The following is a 20,107-nucleotide window of genomic DNA, read 5'->3' as shown; positions in this document are numbered from 1 at the left end:
GGTGTTTTGAAGGAAGATCATAGTTCGGGACGAAAAAATATGAGCAAACTGTAATGAAGCAGAGATCAGTTAGTTCCTCACTTTCCACGCTGACGCCAAGATCGTTCGCTAGATTCAGTGAAAGTATAACGTCTAATGTTTTCGACTCGTACATTACCTGTCACACACTGATGTCACGTGTCGTTACGGGACCTTTACGGGTTGTGTGTGAAAGCACGCACATATCCCGGGTAATCACTGGCAGTGTGAAAGTGCAAAATCTAGCGACCAGGGAACAATTGCAGGGACACATTACCCATGTATTTGCCGGAATCGCAGTGTGAAAGGGGCTTAATACTCAGGGAGGTGAGACAGGGAAGCCTTACTTGTGGAAAGCTGTGATCCTCTTCAGTGTGGACAGAACTTGATAAGCATCATCTTCATCTGGGTCTTCACCCTGTGGGAAAAAAAACAAGCTGTATATAAGACATCTGCAACTTTCTCAGCTTCTGATAGATTGTGGTAACATTAAGAAATAAGTAGTTTGAATTGAGTACTAGGGAAGTCAAATTTACAACTGACTGACTAGTAAGATAAGTCTACTGGCCTGTCTTTAAAATGCTCTGAATAATAAAGGCTATATTAGGGTCAAGTACATAAAAACGTGATCATATGCATTTTTTTAGGGGTGTTCACAAAATATACAGTCTTGTGTTTGTGATTTTTTTTAACTGAATCTGAAATATTTTAACATTGCCTATACAAATATAAACACACACACACATATATATGCTACTGTTATTTTTTTAATTACTTAATGACTGCCATTGTCTAACAAATTGTTTTCACTTGCCAGTAATGGATTTATGTTAGAACACAACACAATAATAAAAAAAATCTACTAAATTAAGTAGTTAAGTTAGAGATGGAGAACTAATCAGACTCATCCATACAGAGAAATATACTCTTGCCAAACTGCTGTTCCTATGCAAACATCAAATTGCTCCTGACGCTCCACCCTGAGCCATCCGCTGTCCTCACCTCCTGCAGGAAGTCCTCCAGTAGCCTATTGAACTTGTCCACTTGCTCATCCAAGAGCTGGCTACGGGCGATATCCACCCGGTTAAAGATAGTGAACTCCTCGTTGCACAGGGCATGGTAGGTTTTAGAGCAAGCCTCGAGTACATCTGTGTCCGTGTGCTTCTCCACAATCTCTCTGATTTGTCTTAACAATGAATCCAGGTGCTGTGTAAGAAAAAAAATAGCTTCCATTTATATGCTGCACAATCAGCCTATTGTGAATAATCTGCTCATTCAGCGCATTTATTCTGTTTGAACGATATGCAATTCAGACCTTTTCCAAACGCCCTGTGGTATAGATTTCCAGATCAAAAAACTGGGGCAGCTGCAGCAGATTTGTCACTTTCTCTGCATCCACAGAGTACTGTAAGAAAGGAAAGAAAGAATAAAAAAACATCTATCAGTTTCAATGGTCTGTAAATACCAGTTGATGTTGCTTTAGATTTCAACAGGCTTTAACCTTTGCAAGTAAAGCTGGCAATGCTATAGCAAAGATCTCCGTCATTCTCGTCCGGTCATCAAGCTGAGTCTTCTTCTCCTTCGCTGTCAGAACCTGAAACAAGATCAAGTGAGAATTGAGAACAGCATGTAATGGTTAATGTGTGAAAGCAGGGATCCGTCTTCAAGGGCTGGCCGATGCGTGTGGCATCAGGTCTTACCCTTTTGCCTGTGCCTCTGCCCACAGGAGGATGGCACTCTGCAGCCTGACGGATGGTGCACAGCATGATCTCTATCAGAGCCGTCTCCTGTCTGTCCGTCAGAGCTGGAACACACACACAAAGGTAATTAATCTCCCACTTCCTTTAGAGCAGTTAAAAGTCAACCCTGTGTGTTCTGGTGGTGTGTCACTGGGTCGGACCTTCCTCTCCAGGCAGTGGCTCATCCAGTAATAGGCTGATCATGCACTCCCAGTCCTTCAGGATCTCTGCTGCACAGTCCCACATGCTGTCCACTAGGTAGGCTGCATGCTCGTGAAGCTGAGGATATATATAGGTAGGTAGTAAAAATTTTATGACATGTCAGTAGCTGGAGCTATTTTCATGACAAAATAAGTTTGTTTAAATACAGTGTGGAATGATTTAAATTAAATTTAGAACATAATTATACAGATCTGCCATTTTGGTTTTTAAAATAGAGACTTTCAGGACTTCCAATGCTTCAATATTGAATTGTATTTCCATTAAACTGTCTACAATGGAAGAAAACTGAAACACCACAGCTAACGATGTATGCAGGAGGCTTTCTGCGAAAACCGTTTAAAATCATTATTTTTGCAATTCCGTTTAACAGCACTGGTTGAACTAAAATTGCACCCTTCAACTTCATCATATGAACAGCACGGACTTGATTGACTGACACCTTATTCACAATGATGCTGTTGATTTTATCTCACCTCACTCTCCAAGAAGAAAAAGACGGTGGTTTTGATGAGGTTGGCATTCACACTCTGTCTGCCTCGTCTCTTGGGCATGCTGTCATCTTCAGGGTCTCGATGACTGAACAGTCTGCGAACAAAGATGAAAATGTAAAGCTATTCAGTTTACCTCAAGCTAGTGTTGTCTCATCACCATGTCTGTTCATACACAATCTCCACAATTTTTTTTAATGACGGAGTAGGTCGGTGACTGGGTTTATAGAAAAGCAGAAATGTGAAGATTCCTGTACAGCTTCATTGTATATGAATGAGTGAGTGAGGATGAGTGAAACTCACTTCTTAAAGAGGAACTCTCCAGCTGCCACAGCGACGGGTCGGTGGGCTGAATACACAAGATGGTACACGCTCTCACAGTCTTCTGCAGTCAGAACCTCATCACTGCTACTGTAAACCAAACAACAACAGCACATGAGCATCCTGTCATGCTGATTATCACAGCTGGTTGTGTCTACAGTGTTGCCTGCACATTTAACTTTTTTTCACTTCGTGAACAGTGGTTTATTTTGATGTTATAACCACTCTGAAAGATTTAGCTGATTTGCTGCAGCATTTCATATTATTATCAATGCGAAAAAACATTTGTGCTGCTTAATATTTGATAGTGATGCATTTTTTTATACATTTTTTGATGAATAAATATCATGTTAAAAATCTTTCTACCACTTTTAATCAGTAAATGCTTCATTGCTGAAAAAAAAGAAATTCTTTAAACAACAAAAAATTTAAAAATGTGTTGACACTTGTTTTGTCTTCTTTCTAACTCATATTCAATACAAATGACCAACTTATAAGTCAAATAAAATATAATTGCAAAATATAGATGCAAGAAACTGCTATAGAAGTATGTTTTACACGTACTGTAACACCAGTGTGAGCAGTTTTATTGCTTGCACTGCAACGTCATACTCCTTGTCCAACGTCATGGACACAATGCGGTCCTGATGGAGACAAATAGACAACCCATTTTATTTTAAAATATTGAAAAGATCCATAAAAACTGACAAAATCATTGAATTAATCTCTTAATAATTTCACAAAGGAGTATTCTGATGACTAATTTCTGTGTTTGGTCTATTTTGGATGAGAAGCATCTCCAGATGGTTCTCTCACCTTGAAGCGGCTGGTGAAGAGCTCCAGCCTGGCATTGAGCTCGCGGTTATAGTACAGCCCCTGCAGAGCCGTGAGACACTTCAGACGCACCTCACCTTGCTGAGAGGGAGAAAGGAAGAGTGTTATGGTTTCGTTCCAACTCCAGGATTGTGTCGTGACTAACTCCATCTGACTCTATATTTAGGGATTAAAGAAATAGGAGAGAAAAAAAGATTGAATCCTCACCTTGTCATGCATCGTCCAGCCCACATACTTCAGATAGCTGTCGTTAAGAAATGCATCACTGTACATTTTCATCCACACGCCAATCTCCTCTATGCAGATCGCCCGGATCTCTGCTATTGCATCACTGAGGAGGAATAACAGAAGCACTTAAGCCCACAGACACCCACAGAGTATCACTGAGTAATCACTGAAGTAGTAATTGGTGATTTAAGCTTGTGCTGGTAGAAAATCAACGTTTATGAGAGTGCATACCGATATCGGTGAACAAAGACACCCTTGAAAATGGCATTCATCATGTTCTCAATCTCATCTTGATTTTCTTGCAACTGTAAAGAAAATAACAGTGCACTATAATCATTGCTGTAGGCACAATCTGCTTCTATACAGAAAACAATTCAGTTTGTATAAAATAAAGAAATACAACAATCTATGGTGCGAGTGATGTATGCTTGCTCCACTGACTTGACCTATAAGTGTTTTTCTGTACATATATCAATCGAGAGCATGCTACAGATGCTGTCATATTCCTCTAAACTAACAATATTACAACTCAACTTCTGTGTGTCCACGTGGTTTAATGCAATACTATCAAGACATCAATAAAACCTCTCACTCACACATGCAGATGGTGTAACAGCAGGGCCTGTTATTACATAACCCAGTTCATTTACAGCGCCAGTTAAACAGCTTTCGTACTCAGGCAAGCTCTAACCTCAGGGATGCTGACAGAACGAGCTCTGTGGTTGACCCGAGAGACCTCACAATAACACTTTCTCATTAGAATAGGATTATTTTTTTTAATTATTTACTCAGCTTTAAATGAGGGGGAAAGCGTACAGATGAAATGTGCTGAGTGTTTGGGTGGTCGTGTGCTTTTGTGGCTGTTGGCCAACAGAGGCGTAGGTGTTTGGAAGGAAAGCAGCAAACGCTGCAGTGGCCTGGCAGCCTCACGCAAAGGGAAGTGAGTCTCCACAGGGAAAAGCGCAATGAATCCCCTGTTCCTCTGAAAGCTTCACTTATTCACTCTTCCCTTTTCAGCTTTCACGGTTGCTCAAAGACAACATCAACATGCAGAATTTATTCAGACATATTCACCATCTCTGTCTCAGACAACACTCACCTCCTTGCGTTTTTGAAGTAGAAGCTCTAGTCTGTCATTGGCCCTCTTGCCAATCATCTTGTTCCTCTCTGCTTCGTACTGCCGCTGAGTGTTGTCCATGTTGATGCTGAGGTTCAGAGCTACATTCACGAGGGCCGTCATCAACTTCATAGCTATGGGAAGAGAAAAATGCGTCTTGTTTGGACTAATCAAAACAAAGTTCAGATTTACAAAGCAGCAGAGATACTGACCTGCCAGTGTGCTGGTGTGTCTGAAGGCTCGGACTTGAGAGTCAGAGAGACCGGTGAGCAGTGATATGACCGTGTCCATCATGTACTCGTCATAGATGATGCTGTACTGACACTGCCGCACCAACACGCCAATAAACTCACAGAAACTAGACTTGAACTTCTTCCACTGCGGCCCGGCCATGGTGAGCGGGTAATCACCGCTGTCCTGCAATAACATCAACTCTCACTGGTTAGCACAAAATAATACATAGAATACACACTAGTGGTGATGAAACACGTTCTTCAGGAAAGCCATTTTTCAGGGCTGAAGCGTGAAGTTTACCTCATCAAACTCTTCGGTCATCTTCCTGATGATCTCAGAGTTTTGCATGTTGCGGAACATCTCACCTGTGACAACACCTGTAAAGATAACACTTAAAATAAGACTGAAAGTTTGGTACGTATGTTTAGCTCAAGACTTAAAAGGTGTACCAAGTTTTTATTTTTTTTATTTTTTTTTATATAAACTAAAAAGAAAAAAGTAAAAAGAAACATTCATCCAGAAATGAAAATTCGGTCATTATTTACTTTATTCATAGAACAGAAATATTTAGCACAAAGCAAAATTATTTTTTTTCCATATAATGAAACTTCACAAGGAGAATTATAATTATTCTGACAACTATGATATCTAAGCTAACTATACTAGAATCAACACCAAAAATTATCAAATTGTTTTTGAACAAGTAATGATTCGGGCTTAGTCTATGATTTTAGTCTGTTCCTCACACAAAGCTCACACATGGATTAAGACAGCTTTGAATATAATACGAGAACCACTTTTATCATGGTTTAATGTCCTTTTAGGAGCTCAATAACCCCAGTCCCCATTCATTGTATGGAAGGCAGCAGTGCAAACATTCTTCAAAATATGTTCTTTTTTTGTTTCACAAAAAAAAATAAAAAAATAATGCAGACTGGAATGAAATAATTCTAAATAAAAAATGAAAGAATTTTAATTTTGGGAGAACCATCATGTCTGTCATGCAGCATTTATTATCTACAAGCTCAAACCAGATCACATGAAGAATGACATTCAAACCTTTGCAGCCAGAGCACTGGATGAAGAAATTGATCAATTCGAGAAGTGCCACGTCTCTGTCATTTTTGTAGGACTCAATCCAGTCATCAACGACTGACTGCAAAAGAGGATAGCAGAAATCTTGCAAAGGTCAAAATCTGCTCGACTTCACAGCGTTACATCTGTCTGCATATTCTCCTGCCAACACTCAAATCCCTCCAGAAGCCACAAACCCACACGAGGGAATTTAAGATGTGAATGCCAGAGCGAGACAGAAGGCAGTGTAAAAGCCGGTCATATGCTTACTGACCTGCATGGCACTCTTTCCCAGCCTGACCACTTCAAAAAGCATGACATTTTCCATGCCGTTCTCCTGGTGGTGACCGTTCATGCGTCCAGCTCCTTTCCCCGCTCCTTTCCCTTTCTCTCCAGGGCCCTTCTTTCCTTTCTTCGCCTGAAGCATAATGACATCACAGGATAATGAAATGAATCAAACTCTCTACAAGTTAAAAAGTGATAAAATCAGCAATTGGAGAACGGTGTAACGGCCACACCAAATAAGTTCCCAAATATCATGTGCAAACTGGTTGCAAAGAGTTTTGTACAAAGATATTGATTTAAATTAATTTAGGTTAAAAAAATTTATATAAACTCATTTGTTTGTTGGCAGGTTATACAGAAACATGGTTACCTCATCATTCGTTATCCGTATCGTAATAAGTTTGCTGAAAATAAACTCACGTTCAGGTCATTTAAGATATGGATGGATTAGTTTCTTCATAGGAACAGATTTGGAGAAAATTACCATTACTTCACTTACTTACCAATGAATCCTCTGTACTGAATGAGTGTCCACTGAATGAGAGTCAATTATTCAAAATATCACTTCCTCCAGTGAAAAAAATAAATAAAATATCACAGAAATTTTTCAGAATTTTTTTTGACTGTTTTCTTTTAAACTGTGCTTGATCTGTGCATATTTCTCTCCTAAATTATGACTTTTTCACTGAAGAAAGCGATATTATGGGTAGAGGACAAATATAAGTAATGGTTTGAAGTTGTATGCATTACAAACTGTTGCGTGGATTACTGTGATGGTTTCATTAGCTGCTTGGACTCTCTCTCTGACGGCACCCATTCACTGCAGAGGATCCATTGGTGAGCAAGTGATGCAATGCTGCCTTTCTCCAGATCTTTTCAGATGAAGAAACAAACTTTACATCTCGGAAGCCTTGAGAGTGAGTTAACTTTCATTTTTAAGTGAACTTTTCCTTTTAAGTCCATAAAGGTCAATAATTAGCTCCAGAACCATTTCCATGGAAGAGGAGTAAAAGGCCATTTAAAGGAACCTTGTGAAATCTTGTAAAGTCTTTCTGATAATCAAAAATGTCAGAGTCCACTCATACCTTCCCTTTCCCGATGATGGCATTCCTCCCATCAGGATCATCGAAATCAGTGTCTGATGAGAATCGGGTGTCAGTGTCCCTGTTCACACAAATAGATCAATATTATCAGAGTGCAGGAGAATGTGTGAACGCATGCATGCACACAATCTGTATTCATTACTCCTGTGTGTCTGTGCACTCACTGAGTGAAATGAAACTCTGTTTGTAATTCCGATGCAGCTATCATTTCTTTAACATCTTCTGGTCCACTTCAACTAATCAAGGGCGTTGTCTTCATACACACAGGGCAACAGCAGGTACTTTTGTCTCATAAACCTAAAACATTCAAACACAAAATGGGCAAAAACATTATCCTTATGTGTTAAAAGGTTAAAAACAAGCACACGTATATCAGAAACCTATGAATTCTTGCCAGCTTAATATTATAAATCAACCCTGGCTTTTAATTGCTGGCTTATATTCATATGCATCAGCTGTCAGTTTTTCATGTTCTCAAGCTACGAGAGGTGCATCTTAATACAGTTTGAATGTCACGTTGTACAGTGTTGACAAACTCCTGTGAGAAAAACAGTTTTCAAGGTCTCATCAAAAGTTAAATAGTAACCAGTCACAAAATTAAAAACCTTTTTGACAGACTTGTTGTGTATACTGGTTACTGAATTCTAATGGTCAAGCCATGTTATTAATGTGTTCTCCCGTTCATGCTTATTATACAAAAAGTGCAGCAGTATATGTGGGCTATTAAAATTAAAATGCCTCCAAAACAAACAGTTTGGTCGTTTTATGTCTACAACTTCGATCAGTCTGTCATTATGGATAGGTGAATAAAGGCAGTTAAACTGTAGCCACAGTGGGGCAGTATGTCTCTATTTCCGCGCTCCTGAGTTGATCACTCCGACAGAGACTCTTTCAGTCAGACTGAAGGAACTCCAGTGAAAGCTGCAGGTGCACCTCTTAATTCTAGTAAAAGCATCATTTCAAAACAACAATGATATTTAATGACACATCATTTTCAGAATTATTTCTTCATTTCTAGAGCTGAAACAATGAATCGATTTAATCGATTAAAATCGATTATTAAAATAGTTGTCAACTAATTTAGTCATCGATTCGTTGCTAAATAACTTTTATTTGCCGTAAGCGGCTCATTTCGTGCATATTTCAAATCTGCGGTGACCAAAGTGTGGCAGTAATGAGCCACCGGAGGTTTTACTCAGCCAGTACAACTGGAGAAGTAGCGAATAGCCAATAGCTGGCCTTGTTTTATGTCACGTGCTTCCCGAGCAGCGTCTCTGCAGCCATAGACATCATATGATGTCTATGTCTGCAGCATTCAGCGTGATGTGGGAGTACTTTACATTGAGCCTTTAAAAAAGAAGAGTAACCTGTAAACTCTGCACTACTGCACTGTTTAAGGGGACGTTCACATATCGCGTCTTTTGCGCGCTCAAGTTCGTTATTTCCAACACCGCACCGCATCGAGTTAAAAACATTTCAACTTTTTAGAATGCAGCAACCGCACCGCGGGTCATGTGACAAGAACTAACCAATCAGCTTCATCCTTTCCCGTAACAACGTTAAAAGCTCAGTCAAGATGAAAGGAACAGCTGATCATAGTTGTATATGGATTTCCATTTTGAAATAAATTTAGTAGCAGAGCTACTGCAAGCGATTTTTTTGAGCTACAAATCCATTTATCCTTTGCTGAAATTTCCGCGTCTTCAAGGAGAGAGCAAGGAGGTTGCTTAGCAAAGGCAGACGCCTCAGGGGCGCTTCTGCGCGAGCGCTTTGGAAAGAAGGAGAAAGCGGTGCGCCTAGCGTTTTCCACGCGTTTTAGGCGCGATATGTGAACGGCCCCTAAGACTTTTATTTGTGCAGATTCTCCAGTACAATGTTGTTTGCAAATGTTTAGTCGTAAAAGCTGATAACATTGCTTTTTAACAGTTAACATTTAAAGCTTTACAAACATGTTCTGTGATCAGTTTGTCGTTTACCAGTTCAAAATTCAGTCGTGCAGCCTAATTATGACTGAATGAGAGAGTTAAATGTAGATATTTGAAATGCACTTTTTTTTCTAAGTATTATTCACTGCTCTTTTTCACACAGCAGGTTTTTTGTGTGTGTCCTATTTTTTTTCTGGACAACCTTCTGATGGATTTTACTTTAAATTGTGAGTTCCATTCAGGTTTCATGCCATTGGCACTTTATTCGAAGGATTGTTTACAATTTCACAGCAAAAGCTATAAAGCTGTTTCCCAGTAAATAATAAAATACAATGCACTGCAATTTTATTCTGTTTTATCCTTATTCTTCGTGAAAATATGTTCTGAAAGATTCCTTAATAAGCTTCGTTCGGGATGTTAAACTACTTTAGGAGCTCTAAGGACTGCCATGGTGAAAACTTTATTTGAAATCTCCTTGTGAAATTTGCTAGAGTATGGGTCAGTGTTCTGATTGCAGAAGAGTTCTACAAAAGAATTACTAACACAATAAAACAACTCCAGGTATATTTTTGATGAGGATATGACAGTGCAAAATGGTTAAAATCTCTTAAATCTATGCTGAATGATAAAGACCATTTATTAATAATTTACTAAAATATAAGTACATAAACCGATTAATCGATTAATCGTAAAAATAATCGACAGATTAATCGATTATCAAAATAATCGTTAGTTGCAGCCCTATTCATTTCTTAAGAATATTTAATAGCATACTTACACAAAAAGTTATAGACCATATTTTACACAAAAGACTACCCTCCAACAGAGGGGTTCAGACCAGAACATGACAAAGAACACAGCATTCTGACAATGCTGTTAAAGGGACAGTTCACCCAAAATGACAAAAAAAAAAAAAAAAAATCGATCTCCATTGTTTCATTTTAAACCTGTATGGATTTATTTCTTTGTTTTGTGGAACATAAAATTATGTTATTAAAAGTATGTGTTTTAAGTCGATGGCTGAGTATGTTTTATTTGTGGGTTTGTGGGTGAAGTATCTCTTTAAATTTGCTTATAGATAAAAGGACAGAAATGATAATTTCTCTGAACTACAACTGTTTTTTTACACCAGTTAGTTCAGACTTAAAGACTATCTCTTTAACACGTACAACCAAGGAGGAAGATATAAGAGCAATGTGATATTATCAGTCCATGAGTGGACCACAGCTCTGCAGTGAAATATGCCTGATGTCAAAACCGCCTGTTCATGACATGTACACAACAACACACTGTAATAAATAATATCATATAACACTACCATGATTCACACTGAAAGAGGACACTGGGCCAGCACATATCAAATAGCATACTTGTGAACTAAATGCCGTTGACTATTTACATCAGTGACAAACAATAACTGCTATTGCTAGTCAAAGACAGGTGGTATTAGAGAAATGGGAAATTAACATTTCAGAGATCATATCGGTGAACAAAAACAGCATAAAGCATCAGCACAGAATGAGCTCATGTTCACTGTAGAGTCCTGTTCATCTGCCACCGCTCAGACAAACACACAGTCCCACACCTTTGGCTGAGATGTTTCAGAGTCACTGCGTTTTTACGCACTTGCAGGCAATCAAACCAACAATCAATTTATATTTGCCTCTTAAGCTGGGTTAGGAGCAATCTTTTTTTTTTTTTTTTTTTACAATTATTTTAATACTAAACCTGTAAGAATGAATTTCTTTGATAAATGCTAAATTTTGTGAAGTGGTGCCTCCACCTTAATCTATAATTCTCAATTTTTTTTTGTCATTGGACGATATAGTCAGAAATGTCTGAGGTACACATGAAAAGTTATTTTATTCCTGCTAAAAAACAAAAACAAACCTGCACTGCTTTTTAAATATCTGAAAGTACACTCTTAACATCAGTCAGTGAAGCATTATATGATAATCAATAGGGCTGGGACAACGCGTCGAGGTCATCGATGGCGTCGACGCAAAATATGCGCATCGATTCGTCGACCTGTTTTTATTTCTCTAAAAAACGTTTGCAAAACGTTTACCTTATGTGCGCTGAATATACGCGATGGCCGGATCAACATTCTGTCCAAGGTTATATAACCAATCCAGCGGTTTTTCTGCATTGATGTTTTTTTTTGGCGGCTGTCAAAGCCTTATTTGATCGGTGAGTGATGTAGAATAGAATGACTGCGGCACCTGACAGGGCACGTACGAGAGAGAGCCCCGGCTGTGCGCGCGCACTCACAGTCTTCAAACAACACGAGCGCTTCTTGCTCTCTCTCTCCCTCGTGCATATTAATCAAAATTGTTAAACACGATATAAAAAGGGCGAAACACCCAAGTTTCACGCGCGCTCGCGCACTCACAGTCTTCAAACTACACGAGCGCTGTCTTGCTCTCTCTTCCTCTCTTCCTCTCTCTCTCTCTCTCTCTCTCTCTCTCCCTCGTGCATATTAACCAAAATCATTAGACACGATAGAAAAAGGGCGGAACGCCAAAGTTTCACGTGGAGCATTCTGAGATTTTTTTTTTCTACATGACAGGCTGCTGGCTCCCACTGTTAATTTTTATTTTTTTATTTTTTGGAAAAGCACTCTCTGTATTAGCTTAAAGCCCTAAAGTTTACATTGGTTACTGTATTCTTTCAATTGCTCTAAACAAGTATTTTGGGTGAACTTTTTTATTGAATGCTAGACATCAAGTTATTTTCATCTGAAAGAAGAACTTTTTTCAGTAAGCTAGGTCCTATGTGTTCAGTAAGCTTGTTTCAGTAAGCTATGTGTTTTCAAGGCTTCAAGGTTTTATTGAATGCTATCTCTATACAAGTGCAAAGTAATGCATTCTTAGTCAGTCTTTTATTTTGTAATTTTAAGAGCAATAAACATATATTGCAATGTTAAGGAATTCATGTTTTTTTCATTCAGATATGTAAATCAACATGTATAAATTGTTAGTAGTCAATTAATGGGGAGATAATCGAAATCGAATCGGTCTGGAAAAATTAATCGTTAGATTAATCGATGCATCGAAAAAATAATCGCTAGATTAATCGTTTAAAAAATAATCGTTTATCCCAGCCCTAATAATCAAGTATTATTTAATGAAAGAACTTTAGTAATTAGAATTAAAACTTGGTTAACATACAAATGCATAGATATTTAAAATGAACATTTGAACTGGACTGGTGGTGGTGGTTTGTTGGTCGTTCAGTGATTCTGTAAAAAATAAAAATTAAAAAAAAAAAGGGGGGGGGGGGGGACCTTACAATAATACTTATAAGATGATAAAAATAATAATACAATTTCTAAACACATTATAAAATGCACTTAGGATTAGCGAGCTACTGGATTCATGAATATTAATCAGGTTGTGTGTGTTCACTCAAAATGATTTGCTGAAATCAAAACAGGAACGATAATAGTTGAGCACCAGCCAATGAGATTGTCGTTGCACATTAGCTTCGCCCACTACCAAAAAACCTGACAGTTCTTAAAATTAAAAAAACTAAATCATAGGAACTCAATTATTTTGATAGAAAAATACAACAAAGTATATCGTTTACATGTAGCGCATCAATTCTGCATGTATGTAAGACTCTCTCTCTATCACCAAATGACGGCGAGTGGTGGGCCTTTACAGTAGAGTTTACGGTACGTCAAACACAGGTACGCTGTGCATCCATTGAGATTAACAGAAGTATCACAGATCGCATGACGGAGAGAGAAACTCTCTGTCAGAGAGTGTTTGGCGAGTGAACATATCTGGGCTAAACTTATACTTAGCCTCCAACTCACACACTGGCGAGTAAAATCTGAGAATTTATTAGCCACTGTCTAGTATTAGACATCATTTAGAGTGAAGATTTAGTCACATATGCGTGTGATTTACCCGCAATGTAGAGGGCTGGACATTATTTCACTAATGTGGGGTAAACTGTGTCAGGAGTCAGGAACAAGGAATAAATTAGCTAATACAGATACACTATTTGCTGCATATGCTATTATCAGTTATAAAATTAAGACCCCCTCCCACACCCAAAATAGCATTGTGTTGTAAGTAAAGTGTTTCAGAAGCACTGGGGTAAACTGTGTCAGTGACAACCAACAGTAATAGTACAAACCCGATTCAAAAAAGGTTGGAACACTGTACAAATTGTGAGTAATAAAGGAATGGAATAATTTACAGAAATACAGATCTCATAAACTTATATTTTATTTTACAATAGAATATAGATAACATATCAAATGTTGAAAGTGAGACATTTTGAAATGTCATGCCAAATATTGGCTCATTTTGGATTACATGAGAGCTAAACATTCCAAAAAAGTTGGGACAGGTAGCAATAAGAGGCCAGAAAAGTTAAATGTACATAAAAGGAACAGCTGGAGGACCAATTAGAAACTTATTAGGTCAATTGGCAACATGATTGGGTATAAAAAGAGCTTCTCAGAGTGGCAGTGTCTCTCAGAAGTCAAGTATGGGCAGAGGATCACCAATTCCCCCAATGCTGCAGCAAATAGTGGAGCAATATCAGAAAGGAGTTTCTCAGAGAAAAATTGCAAGAGTTTGAAATTATCATCATCTACAGTTCATAATATCATCCAATTGATTCAGAGAATCTTGAACAATCTCTGTGCGTAAGGGTCAAGGCCGAAAAACCATACTGGATGCCCGTGATCTTCGGGCCTTTAGACGGCACTGCATCACATACAGGAATGCTACTGTAATGGAAATCACAACATGGGCTCAGGAATACTTCCAGAATACACTGTCGGTGAACACAATCCACAATGCCATTCGCCATTGCCGGCTAAAACTCTATAGGTCAAAAAAGAAGCCATATCTAAACATGTTCCAGAAGCGCAGGCGTCTTCTCTGGGCCAAGGCTCATTTAAAATGGACTGTGGCAAAGTGGAAAACTGTTCTGTCGTCAGACAAATCAAAATTTGAAGTTCTTTTTGGAAAACTGGGACGCCATGTGTTCTGGACTAAAGAGGACAAGGACAACCCAAGTTGTTATCAGTGCTCAGTTCAGAAGCCTGCATCTCTGATGGTGTGGGGTTGCATGAGTGCGTGTGGCATGGGCAGCTTACACATCTGGAAAAGCACCATCAATGCTAAAAGGTATATCTAAGTTCTAAAACAACATATGCTCAAAAGTACAGATTAAAAGCAAAAAAAAAAAAAAAAAGTGAACAAAGGAAAAACGTAAAGCAGCCTGCAGCAATCAGGCTATTGTAGAACGTAGCCTACACTTAACTTTGAAACTTTTAAACTGTCAGCAAATCTTTTTAAACTTTTTTCCTATTGTTTTACATGTTCTTGTTAAGAAATACGGGCATGTAAACATGATCGGGGGAAAGTCGGCTCCTTAGTCTGTTAACAATAAGGCCAGCCGCAGAGAAAACGCGCTCTGATGGCACAGACGTTGTTGGGACTCACAAATAACGGTGTGCTAAGCGAATAAGTTTTGTGAAGCGCTTCGTGTTTTCGTTTCACCACTGAATGGGATACTCATCTTGTGCAATACATGGCTCCAGCAAGAACTGTTCCCACTCGTCTCGGCTGGACTCTCTGTAATCATTGCTGAAGAACAGGCTCAGCCTTTTCCGACGAGTGGGCATTGCATCCTCTTCATCATTGGTGACGGCGGCTGCATCCGCACCACTCGCATCAAGGAAAATGCTCTGATAATGTTCAAAAAAGTTTTTTTTTCTTACTTCTCTCATGTTTTCATCGAGAAACCTGAGATGTTTTTGCCGAGGGTCTAAGGCAGACGCGAGAAGATGAGTTTTCACTGCATTCTCCAAGTTAGCGGTGTTTATTCGTTGCTTGAGAGATAACGCAACAAGGTCACTTTCTGTGATTCTCCACGGCATATTTGAAGTACTGTAGAAGACCGCAGTTCTTAGGAGCCGTTCACATATCGCGTCTTTTGCGCGCTCAAGTTCGTTATTTCCAATGTAGGCGCGCGGTATGCGCGCTCATAATGGAAGCGACGCGGTCGCACTGCATCGAGTTAAAAACATCTAAACTTTTCAGAATGCTGCAAGCGCACCGCAGGTCATGTGACAAGAACTAATCATTCAGCTTCATCCTTTCCCGTAACAACGTTGAAAGCTCAGCCAAGATGAAGGAACAGCTGATTATAGCTGTAGCCTATATGGAATGCCATTTTGAAATAAATTTAGTAGCAGAGCTACTGAAAGCGATTTTTTGTGCTGCAAATCCATTTATCCTTTGCTGAAAATTTTCGTCTTAATGGAGAGAGCACGTCATTGTTGCTTGGCAATGGCAAACGCCTCATGAGCGCTTCTGCCCGAGCACTTTGGAAAGAAGGAGAAAGTGGCGCGCTTAGCGTTTTCCATGCGTTTTTAGGCGCGATATGTGAACGGCCTCTGATTCATTCATTAATAATTTTTTTGCTTGCATACATCTTCAAATATGCCGTGGAGAATCACAGAAAGTGACCAAAATAGGTTTTATTGTGAACTTTTTTTTTTTTTTTTTTGCGAAATTCGAATATCATTTTTATTTATCGAATAATTAGAGCAGAACGAATATTCAAATGTTCGACTATCCGTGCACACCCCTAGACCAAAGATAGTTGAGCAACTAGAAGCCTGTATTAGACAAGAACGGGACAACATTCCTATTCCTAAACTTGAGCAACTTGTCTCCTCAGTCCCCAGATGTTTGCAGACTGTTATAAAAAGAAGAGGGGATGCCACACAGTGGTAAACATGGCCTTGTCCCAACTTTTTAGAGATGTGTTGATGCCATGAAATTTTAAATCAACTTATTTTTCCATTAAAATTATAATTTTTTTCAGTTTAAACATTTGATATGTCATCTATGTTGTATTCTGAATTTGAAACTTCCACATCATTCCATTCTGTTTTTATTCACAATTTGTACAGTGTCCCAACTTTTTTGGAATCGGTTTGTAGGTTTTTACCTCCAATTGCAAGACTTTTTTTTTTTCTATTAAATACTATACAAATGTCGATTTTTGTTTGTTTGTTGCATTTACATTTTCAGTATAAGCATTTTTGTTTGTTTTATGTTCGTTAAACGTGAATGTTTACAATAAAATACAAAAAAATACTGCAATTCCATTAATATGTGGTAGCAGGAATCAGAAAATAAAAATAGAATAAGAAGTACGAGTTTTTCCTCTTATTTCTCCATGCTCAGAGGACCTAAATGACTGAATGAATGAATAAAGTTTATCCCTCACTGAATTTAAAACTATAAAGGAAAATACTACTTCCCCTCTTACGAGATCAAGGCAGTGCAACAGAACACTAAAGAGCAGATAACATTTGTGCAGTCACAAACATTTTCATCAACGATTTAGCAGGTTTAGCTTTTATTATAGAGGCACTCACTTCCTCACAGCATTGTAGAAATAACACACATTGCAAAATAACTCTTAAAAATACCACTAAATCAAAACAACAGCACGAATACAGAGGAATAGGCTTTTATCACACTTCCACATTCGAAAAGCATAAGTTTCATATAGTAGAGTAAATATACATCTTCTGCACCCGTCTCAATGGATGTGCCCACAGCACGGGATTTTTGTGATTTATATAATATATATATATATATTTATATATATATAATATATATATATATTTATATATATATATAAAGCAAGAATAAGCATTAAAAATAAGATTAAAAATAAATCAGATTATTCCTCTGGGAGTAACCTGAGCAGCAAGCTGCTATTCAGTAATCTCATGACATACATGGTAGTGCATCAGTATAAATAAACGGTTTTAATTATAGATGCTTATTGCAAAGTCCAACTAAGTTGCAATTTCTTCACAAAACTGGCGTCTGTCGATTGACAATCATGCAGGTGGAAATTCCTTTACGTAATGACCGGAGCCGGACTGACGACACGCAGAATGTGATAAAGAGTGCCATGAATGTGATGCAGGCTGTTCTGGGCCGCGCGCTGAAGATGTGCCCGCGGTTCAGAATGAAAACAAGTGGGCGCGGTTCACTGAGTCAGTCATATCGCGCGGCGTCCCTGCTGATTGGCTATCCAGATTCCACAGTTTCCAGGAAACATCTCCGAGAGCCTGCGCTTCGGGTCTACCTCTGTGCCCATATAAGGACGTAACACGTCCGTCCTCCTTTCCCCCTCATCCAATCAGAGCCCGCCAGTGACATTTGTGGACATAAACATGAACAGAGAGGAAAGCAAGGATGGAACCGGGCCACCGCTGTAAAAATGACGCATTAAGACACAATATTCTGAATTAATGCTCTGTTAAAAATATTCCAAAGAAAACAAGTGCTCTATATTACCCGCAACACTTCGAATTCAACCATATATGTGCATAAAGAGGTGTGGCTTTCAGCACACCAATGTGTGTGAAATTATTTAAATAGCATAATCACAGAGTACATTATCATTCTCAAAAAAAAGATGACGAATATGATGTTCATCACTGCACAAAATGCACGTGAAAAGCGTGTGCGGAGAACGTGATATAACAGTTATGTAATACCCAGCAAGTAACAATAAGCAGCATTTAAATGCGGTGCAGACTCGCTAAAGCTCAATGTAGTTGGCGGGTAACGTTATTCAAAAGCCATGGCATAATCATCGACAATGCGTTCGAAGAAAAAGTGGCGCCAAATGACGCTTCTATCCACAGCCATTGTGAGACACACACACGAAAATGACAGCTTAGCTCAAATCTAGCTCCGCATCATTATTTATCTCGTGCTTTCCAGTTCATGTTTGCTAACAACGTGTGAACGGATCAGTTGTGTATATAATCTCTCAAACACATAGTAATTGTAAACCGGACGTGGCCTCCATATATATAAAAAAAATCAGTCTATAACATCCACTTCCTCTTATCATATAATGACAGAACTGGGTTTCACTTTGTACAGTAAGGCACGTAAACAAAATCATATTTTTTGTATACTGCAATGAACTGCACAGATCCTTCATTACGCAAATAGCATGTTAGTTTCATATCCTATTTATCCTATCCCAAACTTAATAACAACATACAACAAATAGTGTATCGGTATTAACCAGTTTACCAAGTAAAATATGAATTTGCGCCAAAATACCGTAAAGTTTGATTGGACGCACGTCCTCTGACGTCAACAACAAAAGACATGGGAAGTGTCTCTTCCACCGTTTAAAAGTTGATCGGCACATTTCATTTGCTGTTCTACATAAGCACCATTAACGTTACACAGTTTCATTAAGAATTGTTTTAGCAACCTGTCAAAACAGAAGCGAGACCCATTTTCGGGTCACGACCCACTGGTCCAGAGAAGTGAGATATAATGGGATCTATAATGGGATCTGTTAATGTATGGAGCTACGTTAGTATGTGAAGCTGAGTGCTGAGATCAGACGCTCACGAACTCCTCCTCGTCGCACGTCTTCCCACGATATTAACGTACTTCATTACTCGCGGTGTTTTACTTCCACAATTATCACCGTTAAACGACGAGCTTGCTAGCGCAAATGCAGATTACAGTCGCAAAATTGCGCTACAATTTGACAGAACGACTAAACCACGATCAGAATGGGCGAGAAAAAAAATCTCCATCTTGAAGTCAATCCAACACAGCTGTTTTCGGGATTCTCCATTTTGGCTCCGCTCGTTTCCAGTTATTACGCACACGCACCGACCACACGCTTACATATAAAGAGTAAAATTATCAGCGAGCGTGTTTAAAATTGACAATATGATGAAATTAGCAAAATAGGTGCGACATCAGGCTTTCCGTCTCGGAAAAGGGGGGAAAACATCGCGTTCTCGTCCTCCATCTTGCCTCTCGATTTGTGTTCCTGGCTGTGCAGGGTAAGGTTAGCCCGCTTAGCTAACTGTTTACCAATGAAACGCCACAAAACACACAAACTACATTCGCTCGTGAAACCATAACATGCTTGTTTAAATTCCCAATGAGCACGGATAGGTGTTTTTTATTATTTAAACACGCCAACGGAAGCACGGCGGCTCGTCTCGTATCCTGTCCCTCGCTTACCAGGCTAACGCGGCTAACACATCATCCAAATAACCCTAAAGCCATTAATTTCTATAAATTTCTCCGCCATTTTACCACTTACCAGATCGTCAGGGTCGGTTCCGGATTGTTTATAAGGACTTCTCGAAGAGCTAGATGGACTCCAGTGGCTTAAAAGTGCGCATTCGTGGCTATTTCATGGATGTAGTTTGAAAGTGGCGGTCAGAGGCGGTTTTGGACACGCTCTTACCCCGCTTGCTCCGTTCGGTTTGTTGTTCCGATCACTCAGAGAAACCGCCGGTATAGAGCCGCCACCTGGTGGACAGTGGAGGGATTGCAGTGAGCTCGAGACTGACGTTTAGAGGTCGAGGCCCTTACGTGGAAAATGCTCAGTGCAGTAGACAGTCAGAAATGAACAATTTTATTATTAATAGGTAATATTTTCCAATAGGTTTGATTTTCTGGGGCATTTT

At 39.0% G+C, this 20,107-nt stretch overlaps 1 protein-coding gene across 3 annotated transcripts in view; it reads right to left on the bottom strand.

Moving 5' to 3' along the window:
- The window catches only part of LOC132113551 (cohesin subunit SA-2), a 28,672-nt gene extending 8,732 nt beyond the window's left edge, over window positions 1-19,940 (bottom strand). For 2 of the 3 annotated variants that reach the window (XM_059521364.1, XM_059521365.1), the window contains exons 1-20: window positions 19,738-19,936; window positions 7,828-7,960; window positions 7,646-7,724; window positions 6,550-6,693; window positions 6,261-6,357; window positions 5,502-5,578; window positions 5,180-5,384; window positions 4,950-5,101; window positions 4,082-4,155; window positions 3,830-3,953; window positions 3,605-3,703; window positions 3,353-3,432; window positions 2,771-2,878; window positions 2,453-2,564; window positions 1,919-2,036; window positions 1,719-1,822; window positions 1,520-1,612; window positions 1,334-1,423; window positions 1,021-1,224; window positions 366-436 (exon numbers count right to left, since the gene is read on the bottom strand). In XM_059521364.1, the coding sequence (XP_059377347.1) occupies window positions 366-436; window positions 1,021-1,224; window positions 1,334-1,423; window positions 1,520-1,612; window positions 1,719-1,822; window positions 1,919-2,036; window positions 2,453-2,564; window positions 2,771-2,878; window positions 3,353-3,432; window positions 3,605-3,703; window positions 3,830-3,953; window positions 4,082-4,155; window positions 4,950-5,101; window positions 5,180-5,384; window positions 5,502-5,578; window positions 6,261-6,357; window positions 6,550-6,693; window positions 7,646-7,724; window positions 7,828-7,871 (2,075 nt within the window). In that variant the 5' untranslated portion in view covers window positions 7,872-7,960; window positions 19,738-19,936. Of the gene's footprint in view, window positions 1-365; window positions 437-1,020; window positions 1,225-1,333; window positions 1,424-1,519; window positions 1,613-1,718; window positions 1,823-1,918; window positions 2,037-2,452; window positions 2,565-2,770; window positions 2,879-3,352; window positions 3,433-3,604; window positions 3,704-3,829; window positions 3,954-4,081; window positions 4,156-4,949; window positions 5,102-5,179; window positions 5,385-5,501; window positions 5,579-6,260; window positions 6,358-6,549; window positions 6,694-7,645; window positions 7,725-7,827; window positions 7,961-19,737 lie in introns of all 3 variants that reach the window. The other variant, XR_009425180.1, reaches the window with a different exon arrangement.
- Window positions 19,941-20,107: the final 167 nt, after the last annotated feature.

The sequence above is a fragment of the Carassius carassius genome, chromosome 33 (assembly GCF_963082965.1).
Source record: "Carassius carassius chromosome 33, fCarCar2.1, whole genome shotgun sequence".
NCBI classification, from domain to species: domain Eukaryota; kingdom Metazoa; phylum Chordata; class Actinopteri; order Cypriniformes; family Cyprinidae; genus Carassius; species Carassius carassius.
This window is presented reverse-complemented; position numbering and strand designations above follow the sequence as displayed.